Source organism: Xenopus laevis, chromosome 1L (genome assembly GCF_017654675.1).
Source record: "Xenopus laevis strain J_2021 chromosome 1L, Xenopus_laevis_v10.1, whole genome shotgun sequence".
NCBI lineage: Eukaryota > Metazoa > Chordata > Amphibia > Anura > Pipidae > Xenopus > Xenopus laevis.
The window spans coordinates 201,992,515-202,006,975 of NC_054371.1; the positions used below are offsets into that span (position 1 = coordinate 201,992,515).

Genomic DNA, 14,461 nt, shown 5'->3' on the forward strand with positions numbered 1-14,461 from the left:
GCCGTTATCTCCCTAATAACAGACAGACAGCGTGCAATTTTAAAGAGGAGAAAAGCTTCATATTTTTTAACACTTCACTAAAAAGTAACTGAAGAGTGTAAAATGAAAAATACTCTGTGCAGTTAGCTGGTAATGGACCATGTTATCAACTCAAGTTAGATTTATAGGATACAAACTAGTCACTAATAGATATTTTATGACATAGCATGTCTGCTTTTTTTAAGGTTATTAAGATTAAAATCATGAAAACTTTCTAGAACGGAAAGCTATAAATTACAGTTTGTAAAAAAAAAAACATAAAAAAAGAGAGAAAATAAAATAACAAAAATCCTAAATAAACAGCCGTTTCAGATGAAAGCTGGAAACCGAAAAACAAGTGGCGTCCTGCATGTAAAACATTTACGCAGCTTCAAACTTTGCACTTGACATTTATCTAGTTATTCTTTTATTTTCTGCAATTTATGAAAGCTCGTATTTCTGTACAAGATGATATGCATGAAATTCAGTTGGCTTTAAAATATAAAAATTAGAATCAAATAGATAGAATAGAATCAATAAAAAGGATTCCATTAATTCTTGATATAAAAATTATTCAAATGGATTTATATACAGGATGACTAAAACTGCTTAAAGTCTAAAAAGTATTTAAATGGGAGTAAAATCTCCCACGAGCCAATGGGCTCCTTCTGATGCTGGGGCCCAAGGTATAGGTCCTCTGTGCCCTGCATCGCAGTCATGATCAGATCCATGTAAGTTTTTTCCCTTCCAATTTTTCATTGTCCAATCAACTATAATCAACACCAGTGAGCACTGGTATAACCCAGGGCCAGTGCAGTTTTCTGCTGATAGGAGCACCGGCCCTGGGTTTCAGGTAAGTCAATACAATCACTTGGGGGTGCCCAACATTTGGCACCCCCAAGTGCACAAAGCCTTTTCTTCTCCTTTAAGTTTAGTGAAGGCGGTCTGGGGCTGTTTGCCATGGTTTGAGGCAGGGTCCCAAGATCCATTAAAAACAAACCTTACGGCTCCAGGGTATAATAACATTCTTGACAATATCATATCTCCTATGATGTGGCAACATTTGGCAGATTTTCCTGTTTTAGCACAATAATGCCCCTCTTGCACAAAGTGAAGCATGAACCGAGATAAAAGGGGAAGAACTTGACTGGCCTTCTCAGATTCTGGCCTCAATGCAACAAAACACCTATAGGTGAACAGGACAGCTAATTGGGAGCCAGGCCTGATCCCCAAATTCACTATTGCTGAATGAAAGCAAATCCCAGCAAAAGTTTTCCTAATTGTTTCCTACCAAAAAGCCTTCCCAGAAAAGTAGCAGCTGTTATGACAACAAAGGGAGGGCCATAAATAAATTAATACTCTTTGTTTGGCAATGAGATGTTGGACAGTTAGGTATTGGATACATTTGGCCATATAGTGTTGTATAGAGTTTATACAGGTATGGGGCCTGTTATCCAGAATGTTCGGGACCTGGGGTTTTCCTGATAACAGATCTTTCTGTAATTTGGATCTTCATACCTTAAATCTACTAGTAAATCTTTTAAACATTAAATAAACCCAATAGGCTGGTTTTGCTTCCGATAAGGATTAATTATATCTTAGTTGGGATCAAGTAGAAGGTTCTGTTTTATTATTACAAAGAAAAAGGGAATCATTTTTAAAAATTTGGATTATTAATTTTAATGGAGTCTATGGGAGAGGGCTTTTCCGTAATTCGGAGCTTTCTGGATAATGGGTTTCCAGATAACGGATCCTATACCTGTATTAGTAAATCATAAGTCTCTGGGGCTTTTTCAAGAGCCATTCTTTTTCAGAGATAGGAAAAAAAGCTGAAGGTACAGGCAGTTGCAGTCAATATGGTGCATGATTTTTGCAGAAAAACATGTAGAACTACTGGAAACCATCACAACTGACCTTCCTTGGCCACAGATACAGTGGCTATTCTGCCTACAGAGGCACAAACCTATCTCAGTGTTGTTCCTCTGACTCTGTGTGTCTTTACTTGTTGTTCCTTTCACCCTGTTGACTACAGGATATAATATACAACAAATGAGGCTGTGAAATAAGTGTTGATATTGTCGATGCATCTCATCTATGCAACTTAATACAATACAATCACTCTTTCAAAAAACATTTTGTTCCTCATTCCTACAACCATCACAGATGCTGCAATGACCTGTTGCTGTTTGTTTGCAAAATCAAGTGCTTAGCACTGTTTTCATACATTGCAGAAAAATAATACAATAGATGTCCTGGCCCCCTAGGAAGTCATATTGTAAAATAAATGTTTATTCTCACAATTTGAAGTATGTATGGTTACCTTACAATCTATTGTTTGTTTAGAATCAAAGCTAGGGAAAGCAGTATCAGAGATCAACGGCTGAAATTGAATATTATTGGCTGAAACACAAGCTCTTATAAAAATGTTCCCTTTGATTCTCTTCCAGGTAAATAAAATATCCAACAATATTTTTATTAACCTTGACAAAAGTCCAAGATTTGCTGCGACTCTCAAGCTACTGACACAAGAACGTGGAAGCTGATTAAAGGGGTTCATTATGTATCAACTTAAGGAAAGGCTTGGTGATTGATGAAACTAGCAGTCACCTTCACTGTAAGCTACTGCACCTGTATCCTTTATGTCAAATGACCTGAAAATCCTGCTGACAGGCTCAAATTCACAAGGATACCCTGCCCAAGACACTGGTTTAGGACTAAAAGGGATATAGGCACCATTCTCATTTTTAAATAAATGAAAAATTTTACTTGTACTCCATATGTGTTATACCATGAACTGTAAAATAGGAAATACATCTTGCATATAATTAATGACTTTTATTAGTACTGTAGCTTTGTTCACTCTGCTTTAGTGAATGTCTTTAAGTCTCCCATCCCTCTTTATTGCATTATGGTTTCACCATCCTATAGTATTATATAAACCACAGAAGTGCTAGATCATGGATTCTGCCAGTCTTTGCCATCCTGCTCTGTCAAAATATATCTGAAATCTCAGTTAAATAGTCTGTTTTTTAAAGTTCCATGAAAACTACCCTCCCCCATCCAAACAAAGAAAAAGTCTCTGTGCAAGAAGGACAACAAGTTACAAGAATTATAATGAAAACCATGAAGTTATGGTATTTGCACAAATTTCCAAAACTGGAGATTTAACACAGACTATATTCTACTTAAACATGTACAGTAAGTGGTCCATGCACAGAACACATCCTGATGTTATTTTTCCCAGGGGAGAGCTTCAAAATGGTGTAAATTCTGGGAAATGCAAAATCTGGTTAAGTAAAATAAGGGTTCTACTGTAGTTTAAAAGCCAAGTAATAATCCTTGCTTTCCAGATGGATTACTTCAAAACCATGTAGAGAACTGGCTGGCACAGACCTGACCTCACTTGAAATCATGCTGCTTAAATGGGAATTAAATATTACAAATCCTATTTTATCAAGTTAGTCAAGCAAAATAAACTTTAATTACAATATATTATTTGAATCTTGTTTCTTTCAGGTCTGGGAACTCATAATTATAGCAAGCAGGCAGGAGCCATTTTGTGGCAAGCCTTGCATCATCTCAGAATCTTTTGTTTGTACACCAGAATGGGGGACCTGATGTCCATGCCCTGGTTACACAATTTAACGGTGGTGAGAATGGGGAATGTGTGGAGTGCATTGACATCTAGAGGAGGGGCAGACAATATTTGATTGACAGCTGATATTTTTAAAAGAATTAATAACAACTATGAGTACTTTAGTAAAAAAAAAAATTTGGATTTGATGTTTAATTTGAAAAGGACTTTTATTATACAGTTTGTTATGTATGGGTGACAGGTCAGCTTTAAAAAGTTATTTTATTAACAAAAAAAGGTTTCACATGATGGGCACTTAATCATAGGTTCGTGATTGTGCCTATAATTAAAGGGGACCTGTCACCCTAAGAAATAATTACAAATCTTATTTTCTGGTTGTTAGTCAAGCAAAATAAACTTTACTTACACTATATAAGTTATTTAAACCTTTTTTCTTTTAGTCTTGGAATTCACAATCACAGCAAGAAAGAAGCAGCCATTTTGTGAAAAGTGTTATTAAGGAAAGCTTTGCTGAATGCCAAAATCTTATTCATGCACCAGAATGGGGCCACTTTTTGCCCATGCTACACAATTAGATGGAGAGGAGGGAGGGGGAATGTGGGAAATGCAGTGAAATCTAGCAAGTGCAGAATGGAAAGTGAAAGTAACTGCCTGCCCTCTTAAAGGAAGGGGCAACAATATATGATTGACAGCTGAGACTTTTAAATGAGTTTAACAGTTATAGATTTGTCAATAAAAAAAATAATAATTTAGGTTTCATGTTTAAAATGAAAATTACTTTCATTATACAGCTTTTTATGTCTGGGTCACAGGTCCCCTTTAAGTGCTCAGGAGTGGCGTTTGTTAAATAACTTTTAAACTGCATTTTTTTGACTGAGGTCCGTTTTGTGCCACCCTGTTCACTACATAGTCACATGACTACTCCCCTTAGCTGAGAGCTTGGGGCATGTGCACCTGGACCAACTGTTTCCTGTACTTCTTCAAATTGTGTTTATTTGTTCTTCAAGGTTACAGCTGACTACTGAAGCAATAGTGGGCTAACACGACAAGAATATGAAACAACATGCCTACCTGGCATTGTCAAGGCAAACAGTTTACTCTAGACACCATACTGTTAGAAAGATCTCTTTGGGATAAGCTTATAAGGGAATATACTTCAAGGTTAGACCTAGGGTTTACAATGCAGCCATTGTAGAGGCACTTGCTCCAAGAAGCATGAGGGCAGTGTGGCAGCACTTTGTTTTCATAGGGGAGAGCAAATGCATATAGAATATCAGTACCTTTAAGCTACTTTCTTATTAACATATGTACTGTATACAGCCTTTCTCATACATAAATTAACATACACGCACATATACTAACACATATGACTCACACACAGACAAATAGCGCTAGAAAATACAAGGTTCGGTAATAAGGATGGGGGGGAAAAAACTGTATATTTTACACAACAAAGTCAGTGTTATCGGTTGATTGCATGTAACCAATCACGTGATATGACGACTAAGGAAAGCATGTTCTACCAAACCGAAACAAAGAGAGAAAAAATTATGACCTATGGGAAAAGTCTGCCATTTATAGATGAATGCCTACTGAAAGGAACAGAGATATAACTCTGCACTTGCCCACAAAACAAAATGTGGCCTTCACGCTGACAGTAAGAAAGCCACAGCTTATAGAGTAATGGATGGCTCAGTCTTTCCTTGCCCTTCAGTGGAGAAGCCTATTGTTTTGATTTCATCAGCAGGCTCTCACACATCACACCAAGGAAGCCTGAATTTCTTTCCCAGGCAACCCTTGAAATGAACATTTCAGCTAGTGACATACTTGAGAGAAGAGAAAAATCTCCAAAGAAGCAGCGGCACTGGTATGGGACACACAGCACCACTTCCTCTGGGCATTCGTTACCTGCAAAGAAACAATCTTTTGGTGAGTGGCAGTTCAGGGTTTTTGAGAGCAGGCGGCAATATTTCTTCGGGTCTGCTGAGTCATAATTAAAGCTGAACTGAGCGGAATTGGAGAGGGAAGGTCAGCAAGGTGCCGTATGAGAGATGAGGCTGGGCTGATGGGGACCAAATGAACAAATTATGATGGGCCCCACTCAATGTGATGAGGTCAAACGCTTGTTTCTACCCACTGACAGTTCAATTTCCCTGAAATGTCTCTCGATTCTCTATGAACTAATTATGAATGAAAACTTATCAACTGCCCACACCAAAGGGGGCCTAAATGCGAGTGCATGGTGCTTCTAATGTCAAAACAATGTTTAAAAGGAGCATGCAACAGAAATATTTACTGATAAAACACAAGACATTCTTGATTTGAATATCCACAAATGTGTCTGTCTGTGTTTGAAGGCCTCTGTCCTGCATAAACATCACTGTTGTTTATTTCCCCCCAAATAAATTCCAGTTTACAGTAAAATAATCCACCATGGTTTCCATGACAATGGCTACAGTTCTTGCACATATAAATGTAAAAAAATTGTGTTGTGTACAATTTTCTATCATCGGTTGCAGACAAGTAACATACAGGAATCCAATTAAAATCTTCTACTGTGTCAACCCATTCATATTAAATAATTGTTTTAATTACAACATACTATTCAAAACACTAAGGCCAATGCTGAAGAAGATTACCCACTGCTGTGGTATCTGTAATCTAACATTCACTATCTGCAAATTGAGATAATAGGGGTTTATCTATAAATCCCTGTCTTAAACAGGGGATATACAGGTATAGGATTCATTAACTGAAAACCCGTTATCCAGAAAGCTCTTATTTACAGGAAGGCTGTCTCCCATAGACTCCAGTTAAAAAATTCCAATATTTCCAATATTTAAAAAATGATTTCCGTTTTCTCTGTAATAAAATAATACCTTGTACTTGATCCCACCTAAGATAAAATTAATCCTTATTGGAAGCAAAACAATTATATTGTGTTTCATTTGTGTTTAAATTATTTTTTAGTAGACGAAGGGGCAGATTTATCAAGCAAACGGTAGAAAAACTCAAATTTGTGAATATTACATTGTTCTCCATATGTATAACAGAATTTGCATTTGCATTTAATGTTGTTATCACCCCCTTTAAATAAAGTACCAAGACTAATCTCAAGTAGTCACTAGTGAATTTAGTCCCCAGGCTTAAAGAAATCATGCTGATTGTGTGTAACTAAGATTCAGTCACCATGGGAGAGAAAAGAGCTGTTTTACATGGTTCATGGTTTCCATGCATCCAGCCAAAGGACAGAATTACAGTCTCTCTACTTACCTGCAAAAGGAATAAGCATTGCAGAACATGAAAAGCAAGTCACGCAGCATACATCCCTATCAAATGAGATCTGTAGCCGTACTAACCAGCCGGTCTCATGAAATGAGTTATTTTGGATGCACCCATAAGCAGTATTTGTTGTTTTCTACAGGTTGGTGCTTCAGAGCTTCCACACATCCCAAAAGGGGAATAAAATGCCTATGAAACAGCTGAATGGCGACAGTAAAGGCAGTCCCCGAGTTACAAACATCCGATTTACATACATGCATATTATACCCCAAAGCAGTTGCACCAAAGTGTATTTTTTCTGTACATGTCCAGTTCAGCCACAGGCCTAGTACTGGAATGAAGCCTATGGTGATGCACCCATATACTCTGCTTGCAGTGATTTTATATTTCCTCTTTTACCTGCATTTGAGACTTTTTCTGAATTCAAAATGCAGGTGCCCAAAGCAAAATTACAGCTGCATGACATTGCCTAGCAATGGAAAAGCGCAGGGTCAATGAATAATCCCATGCCATGTCTGATTGCTGCAGGCTGTAGAGATGTAACACAACAGAAGCCTTACACTGTATTGTACTTAGGTGTCCTTTCTGGTATAAGCACACATTCCTACTCTATAGCCACAGTGTGTGGCAATAGTTTATAATACATAAAAAAATAATAAAACCAGAGCTCTGTATTAAATGTTTTTAATGAAGACTTTTTTATTTGCATGGCTCCAAATTGTGATTTTGATCTGAATTAAAAATGCAGGTACCCAAAGCAAAATTACAGCTGCATGACATTGACTCGCAATGAGAAAGGCCATAAAATCACAATAAGCTGCTCATGTTTACATACTAGCTGCACTCTCAGTGCATTAAACATACCTATTCTTACATGTTACACAGGTCACGCCCATGGGTACTTGCCTTCAGGATTATCCTATGCTTTTAGGTTCGTTAATAATGGGATTGCTATTTCAAAATGCTAGGACTGACAGTAGGAAGAGGTTCCAAAGTCCATGGAACAGGAAATATGCTCCATTTATACGTTGGTAGAACCTTCACTTCTATAATTAATTTTGGATTAGCACACAAAGCCTTTTTTTATCAGCACATTTTTAGAAGGTCACCAGATCAGTTTAAAAAAAAATATAATGAATAACCTGTACAGCCTTTTTAGCTGAATTTTCTAGTCTCCAATTTCACACATTATCTGTGTAAAAGCAGACCAACGTGGAGCTACCATGATGTTTGCTCTAGAATACTGCAATTGCAAATATTTAGGTACTGGGGTTTCATGAAGATCAGGGGTCCCAACTTTTTTTTACTTGTGAGCCACATTCAAATGTAAAAAGAGTTGAGGAGCAACACAAGCATGAAAAATGTTCCTGGGGGTGGGTGCAAAAAAAGGGCTGTGATTGGCTATTTGATAGCCCCTATGGACTGGCAGCCTACAGGAGACTGACAGTACACATTACTTTTATGTAACCAAAACTTGCCTCCAAATCAGGAATGATAAAAAAGGACCTGATTTAGGCCACTGGGAGCAACATCCAAGGTGTTGGTGAGCAACATGTTGTTCACTAGCTACTGGCTGGGGATCACTAATGTAGATAAATTCACATACAGGTAGGGCCACTGGTAACAACACAGGTTTCTCTGCCTCTCTTTCTACCTCCAGCTACAAATGGATGTCGTTGCTTCTGGTTTCATGGGGGCCCGTGGGTCAGAGTGCAGATAAAGCTGTTGCAGGCTGGATCAGGTAGTCGGTCAGAGTGGTTAATAAAAATAGCAAGTGCCTTACAATAAACCTCACAAAGGTTTGCTGCTGTAAAATTAGATAGCTTTCATATTCTTTATCTAAACAGTGCCTCAATTGCTAAATTATGCTAAGAAATCAGAAATTCTGCTTGGCTTTACTAAGAAATACCAATTCCAAAGTACCCTTTTTCCTTGGCATGCAGGGTCATAACATACATTTGTTGCTTACAAAATCCATCCTTGTTAGTAATAAATAAACAGCAGCAGTAAGGAAGCTGGAGTGCATGTGTTCATTCTGACTCTGACGGATGCCGATGGCAGGACACCAATGCAGGCAGTCTTCTCTGTGCCACAATTAGCCACGGAACAATGCAGCTGTAATATGAGCTTCTTTGCCCCATTCATGGCATAATTATATTGTTCTAAACTGGTATTATTATGGCAGCTGCTTGCCTATCATTTGTATTTTCCTCGTTAATTCTGACTCAGTGAATTAACCTTTAATTACCATTGTTAAAGCTGAAATGAGCCTTACGGCTGCCCGAGGCTGCTTGCTCTCAGTGAATGAAGTGGATGGAAAAGCACAGGGTCAATGAATATGTCCCATGCCATGTCTGATTGCTGGAGAAAAATGTGAGGGCTACAGCTAACTGTGAACAAGATTTTAAGTATATAATACAGTATGTAGAGATGTAACACAACAGAAGGCTTACACTGTATTGTATTTAGGTGTCCTTGTATAAGTATATATTCCTACTCTATAGCCACAGTGTGTGGCAATAGTTTATAATACATAAAAATAAAAAATAAAACCTGCTCTGTATTCCATGGTTTTTAATGAAGATTTTTTTTATTTGCATGGTTCCAATTTGTGATTTGATTTAAATAAATGAGCAACTTTATCCTGATTTATTATCTTTAAACAACTACACTAACTGTATCACATCTCCTTGACTTCTCCACCATTTATCAGTGCTGGGTTCGTTCAGTCTAAGTCACATAGGGGAAAACTTCTACTGCCATTGCTTAAAAAAAGATACAATGGTGTATGCAAAGCATAGTGTCAATCATGGGGTGATGTCTTCTACTGTCATCATAGAATGGACAGTGACACTAATGTGTCCAATGAGGCATCAAGTCCCATGTATAATATATAATATAATCAAACTCCGTTAGCTTCTTGTTTGTTTCTAGTCTTGGACCAGGGCAGCCTATATGCCAATGAAATCTGCATAGCAAACTGTCAAGTTCAACATTATTTTTATTTCTAAATAGCCCCAACGTATAGTTAGAAAACCCTTATATTCTGTATAGAAAATTGGTACAACAGTAGCCTCCTTATAGGCAGCCACTGAATGACAATAATAAAACCAGATGAGACCTGCCATTTAATTTTTTTCAGAATTAGTGGGTATGGAGGTTCTATGATCTGCATGCAGGATGCACATATGGGATCCGTTATCCAGAAATATCTGAAATTGCAGAAAGTCCGTCTCCCATAGACATTTTATCCAAACAACTCAGATTTTTAGAAATCTTCTTTATCTCTGTAATAATAAAACACTACCTTTTACTTGATCCTAACCAAGATATAATTAATCCTTATTGGAAGTAAAACCAGCCTATTGGGTTTATTTAATGTTTACGTGATTTTCTAGTAGACTTGAGGTATGAAGATCCAAATTATGTAAAGATCCATTATCCGAAAACCCAAGGTCCTGAGCATTCTGGATAACAGGTCCCATACCTGTATTTACCGTAGAAGGTTTATTCTAACTTGTGCAGCATATATTTGAAGGCTAGCCAATCATCACTTTACATGATAAATATATAGATCATACATTTAGTATTTTATAGAACATACAGTTCTTTGTGCGTCAGCAAAAGGAGAAACACAGTCCCTACAGCAGTTACAGATCGGAATGGCTGAATTCAATTTGCAGGATTTTCTTGCAAATTTCTTTGAGAATTGAGAGCAGATCACAGATCCAATCTTAGAAATACCTCCATAATAAGCTAACTTGATTTTGCAACACACGCATGAAAAGCGCACTCTGACATTTCTATCACTTAAAAAAGAAGGCTGATTTGATTAAGGAAAATGAGCACCAAAAAATGTTTTGCCTTTGCTTCTTTACTGTTAACCCTCTGGACTCCCACTGTGGTGTGGAATTCATTGTGTTTCAAAAACAATATAGATACCCTTTAGAAGCAAAGGTCACAAGGTAACTGAAAAAAAAAGCAATAGTCATGCTATAGCCTATTAGTAATGTTCATTTAGGGATCAGACAAATGAAATAGAAGGAATAAGGTATACTTTCAATAATGTGCACTAGCCAGGAGTTTAGAGAATAGACTTTATTAATAGGCTTTATAGGAGCTGTATGCAATTACAGCGCTGAATGATTTGAATAATAGACTGTCGCACATATTCTAAGATAAGTGGCTGCTACATTCCTGTGATATTAGGGTCATATACTCATCTATTCTTACTCAAAGCTCTCTATCACTTGGTAATAAATTAATTTCTTGGTGTTAGTTCAGCATGTGCCCTACAGTTAAATTCATTTTCTCTCTTACTGAAGGAAAAAGTTTGGAGGGGGGAGGATAAATTTGGAATATTATTTCCAATTTCACAGCTGTTACTCACTCGCCAGCCAGTTCATGTGGAAGCTATGCCAGTGTTATTCAACCAAACCAGTGATCATTGAGCAGATATTGGACTATACCAAAAGCAAGTCATTGGAAGGATGAAAGCCTGACAGAATAAGACTAATGTGTTTAGAGTCTGTAAATGTACACAGGCTGCCCCTGGACTGGGAAAGGTTATTGTGGCCAAGCACTCAAGGTCATGACAAGGTTCGGAGCTCAGCTTGAACACATAACTCACCTGCATCACTCTACTGATTATCTGTATATACACAATTGTCGTTTAAATAGACTCTTTATCTAGAATAAGTTTTAGCATGAGGGCCTAGAACTGGTTTGTTTGGATTGTTTTTAAATAACGTGCACTGTCCCTTGCACATACCTTCTCTGCCACTAACTGGACCAGTGTTGTTAGTGGAGTACCGCAGGGTTCTGTACTAGGTCCCTTGCTTTCAACTTGTTTATTAATGACCTGGAGGTGGGCATTGAAAGTACTGTTTCTATTTTTGCAGATGATACTAAATTGTGCAGAACTATAGGTTCCATGCAGGATGCTGCCACTTTGCAGAGTGATTTGTCTAAATTGGAAAACTGGGCAGCAAACTGGAAAATGAGGTTCAATGTTGATAAATGCAGGTTATGCACTTTGGCAAAAATAATATAAATGCAAGTTATACACTAAATGGCAGGGAGTTTCCTTAAATGAGAAGGATCTAGGTTTTTTTTATAGATAACAAGTTGTCTAATTCTGGGCAGTGTCATTCTGTGGCTACTAAAGCAAACAAACTTTTGTCTTGCATAAAAAAGGGCATTAACTCAAGGGATGAAAACATAATTATGCCTCTTTATAGGTCCCTGGTAAGGCCTCATCTGGAGTATGCAGTGCAGTTTTGGACCTTAAGAGGGATATAAATGAGCTGGAGAGAGTGCAGAGACTAAGTGCAACTAAACTGGTTAGAGGGATGGAAGACTTAAATTATGAGGGTAGACTGTCAAGGTTGGGGTTGTTTTCTCTGGAAAAAAAGGCGCTTGTGAGGGGACATGATTACACTTTACAAGTACATTAGAGAACATTATAGACAAATAGCAGGGGACCTTTTTACCCATAAAGAGGATCACTGCACCAGAGGCCTCCCCTTCAGACTAGAAGAAAAGAACTTTCATTTGAAGCAACGTAGGTGGTTCTTCACAGTCAGGACAGTGAGGTTGTGGAATGCACTGCCGGGTGATGTTGTGATGCTGATTCAGTTAATGCCTTTAAGAATGGCTTGGATGATTTTTTGGACAGACATAATATCAAAGGCTATTGTGATACTAAACTCTATAGTTAGTATAGATATGGTTATATATCATCTATGTGAAAGTAGGGAGGGGTGTGTGTATGGATGCTGGGTTTTTATTTGGAGGGGTTGCACTTGATGGACTTTGTCTTTTTTCAACCCGATTTCTTCCACTTTTTCCTTCTCCCCTCTTCCAACTACTCTTTGCTTTTTCACTCCTCCTGCTATGAATCCATCTAACTCCCTGTTTTTTTAGTTTAACATCCCCCCCAAGTATTTTTCCTATTTGGCACCTCTGCCTGGTGCTCACTCGATTTATTAACATTCTCATTCGCCCTTTGTTCTGCCTGTCACTTTCTCACTGACAGCAGACCGGCCCACTTAAATCCCCATTGGAGCTTTGAACCATGGAACTCCAGCCTAATCTCCATCATATATTTAGCAATTAATATTTCAATGAAAATGCAAATAGTGGCTCTTTGAGACTTTTCTACAGAGAATACTTTTTTTCTTATTAAACCTCGTAAGAAAATAAAAATGAACTTACATTTATTACTGGAGATGAGGAAGAGAGGGACAAGCCTTGTAAATCAGACAGTAAACTGGGAGAAAGTATGCTAGGTTTTGCAACAACAGCTGGCACGTTGACTAGAAAGAGGAAAAAAAAGAAGAGCAATAATGATTATATATATTTACACCTGCATTTGCGTGCCATATAAATGAATAGAGCATTTATCAAGTGCCCCCCCCCTGTGGAGTTACTATAACACTTGAAATCTACCAGTATGTGCCATTGACCTTGAGACTAATGTAAGCCCAATAAACAGGGTATGTTTTATGTTTACTGTAAATGATATAAAAAAACATCAGTACATACATGAGTTCAGGAGCTGCTTAAAGGGATACTGTCATGGGAAAAATGTTTTTTTTCCAAAATAAATCAGTTAATAGTGCTGCTCCAGCAGAATTCTGCACTGAAATCCATTTCTCAAAAGAGCAAACAGATTTTTTTATATTCAATTTTGAAATCTGACATGGGGCTAGACATATTGTCAATTTCCCAGCTGCCCCTGGTCATGTGACTTGTGCTCTGATAAACTTCAATCACTCTTTACTGCTGTACTGCAAGTTGGAGTGATGTCACCCCCTCCCTTTTCCCCCCCCAGCAGCCAAACAAAAGAACAATGGGAAAGTAACCAGATAACAGCTCCCTAACACCTGCCTGGTAGATCTAAGAACAACACTCAATAGTAAAAACCCATGTCCCAGTTCAGTTATATTGAGAAAGAAAAACAGCAGCCTGCCAGAAAGCATTTCTCTCCTAAAGTGCAGGCACAAGTTACATGACCAGGGGCAGCTGGGAAATTGACAAAATGTCTAGCCACATGTCAGATTTCAAAATTAAATATAAAAAAATCTGTTTTCCGATGACAGGATCCCTTTAATAGCTCCTACGTTACAATATAAGGAATACATACAAATCATATTGCTGCCTCTTTATACATACAAATCATATTGCTGCCATGATTGCAGCTACACTGCATCCACTGTCGATCAGAAGACAATACTCAGCTTGGCTGAACATGTGCATTTGATTGCTGGGGAATAATTAAAAAGCTATCAGAAGTTCTCTGAGGTGGATAGATTTGTGAAATTGGAATAGGGTAATTACGTCTATATGTGCCGCAATGTATCTAACAAAGCAACAATGAGGCCTCAAAACACAAGCAGTCATTGTACTTACAATCATCTAGGTCGAGCAGAGACATTTCATTTTTTCTAGGGATTTCCTTCTGTTTGGCTGATTTGCTTTCAGTTTTCTGGCAAAAAATAAATAAAAAAAATGGAATATTTTATTATATAAGTGTCCCCATATATTGTGGGGTATTACCACTCT

General features: G+C 37.7%; 1 protein-coding gene across 3 annotated transcripts in view; it reads right to left on the reverse strand.

The window, feature by feature from the left end:
* Positions 1–14,461, reverse strand: part of ap3b1.L (adaptor related protein complex 3 subunit beta 1 L homeolog) — a 143,539-nt gene that overhangs the window by 39,158 nt on the left and 89,920 nt on the right. For 2 of the 3 annotated variants that reach the window (NM_001091840.1, XM_018244870.2), the window contains 2 exon segments: positions 13,112–13,212; positions 14,309–14,384. In NM_001091840.1, the coding sequence (NP_001085309.1) occupies positions 13,112–13,212; positions 14,309–14,384 (177 nt within the window). 3 annotated transcript variants of the gene reach the window in all.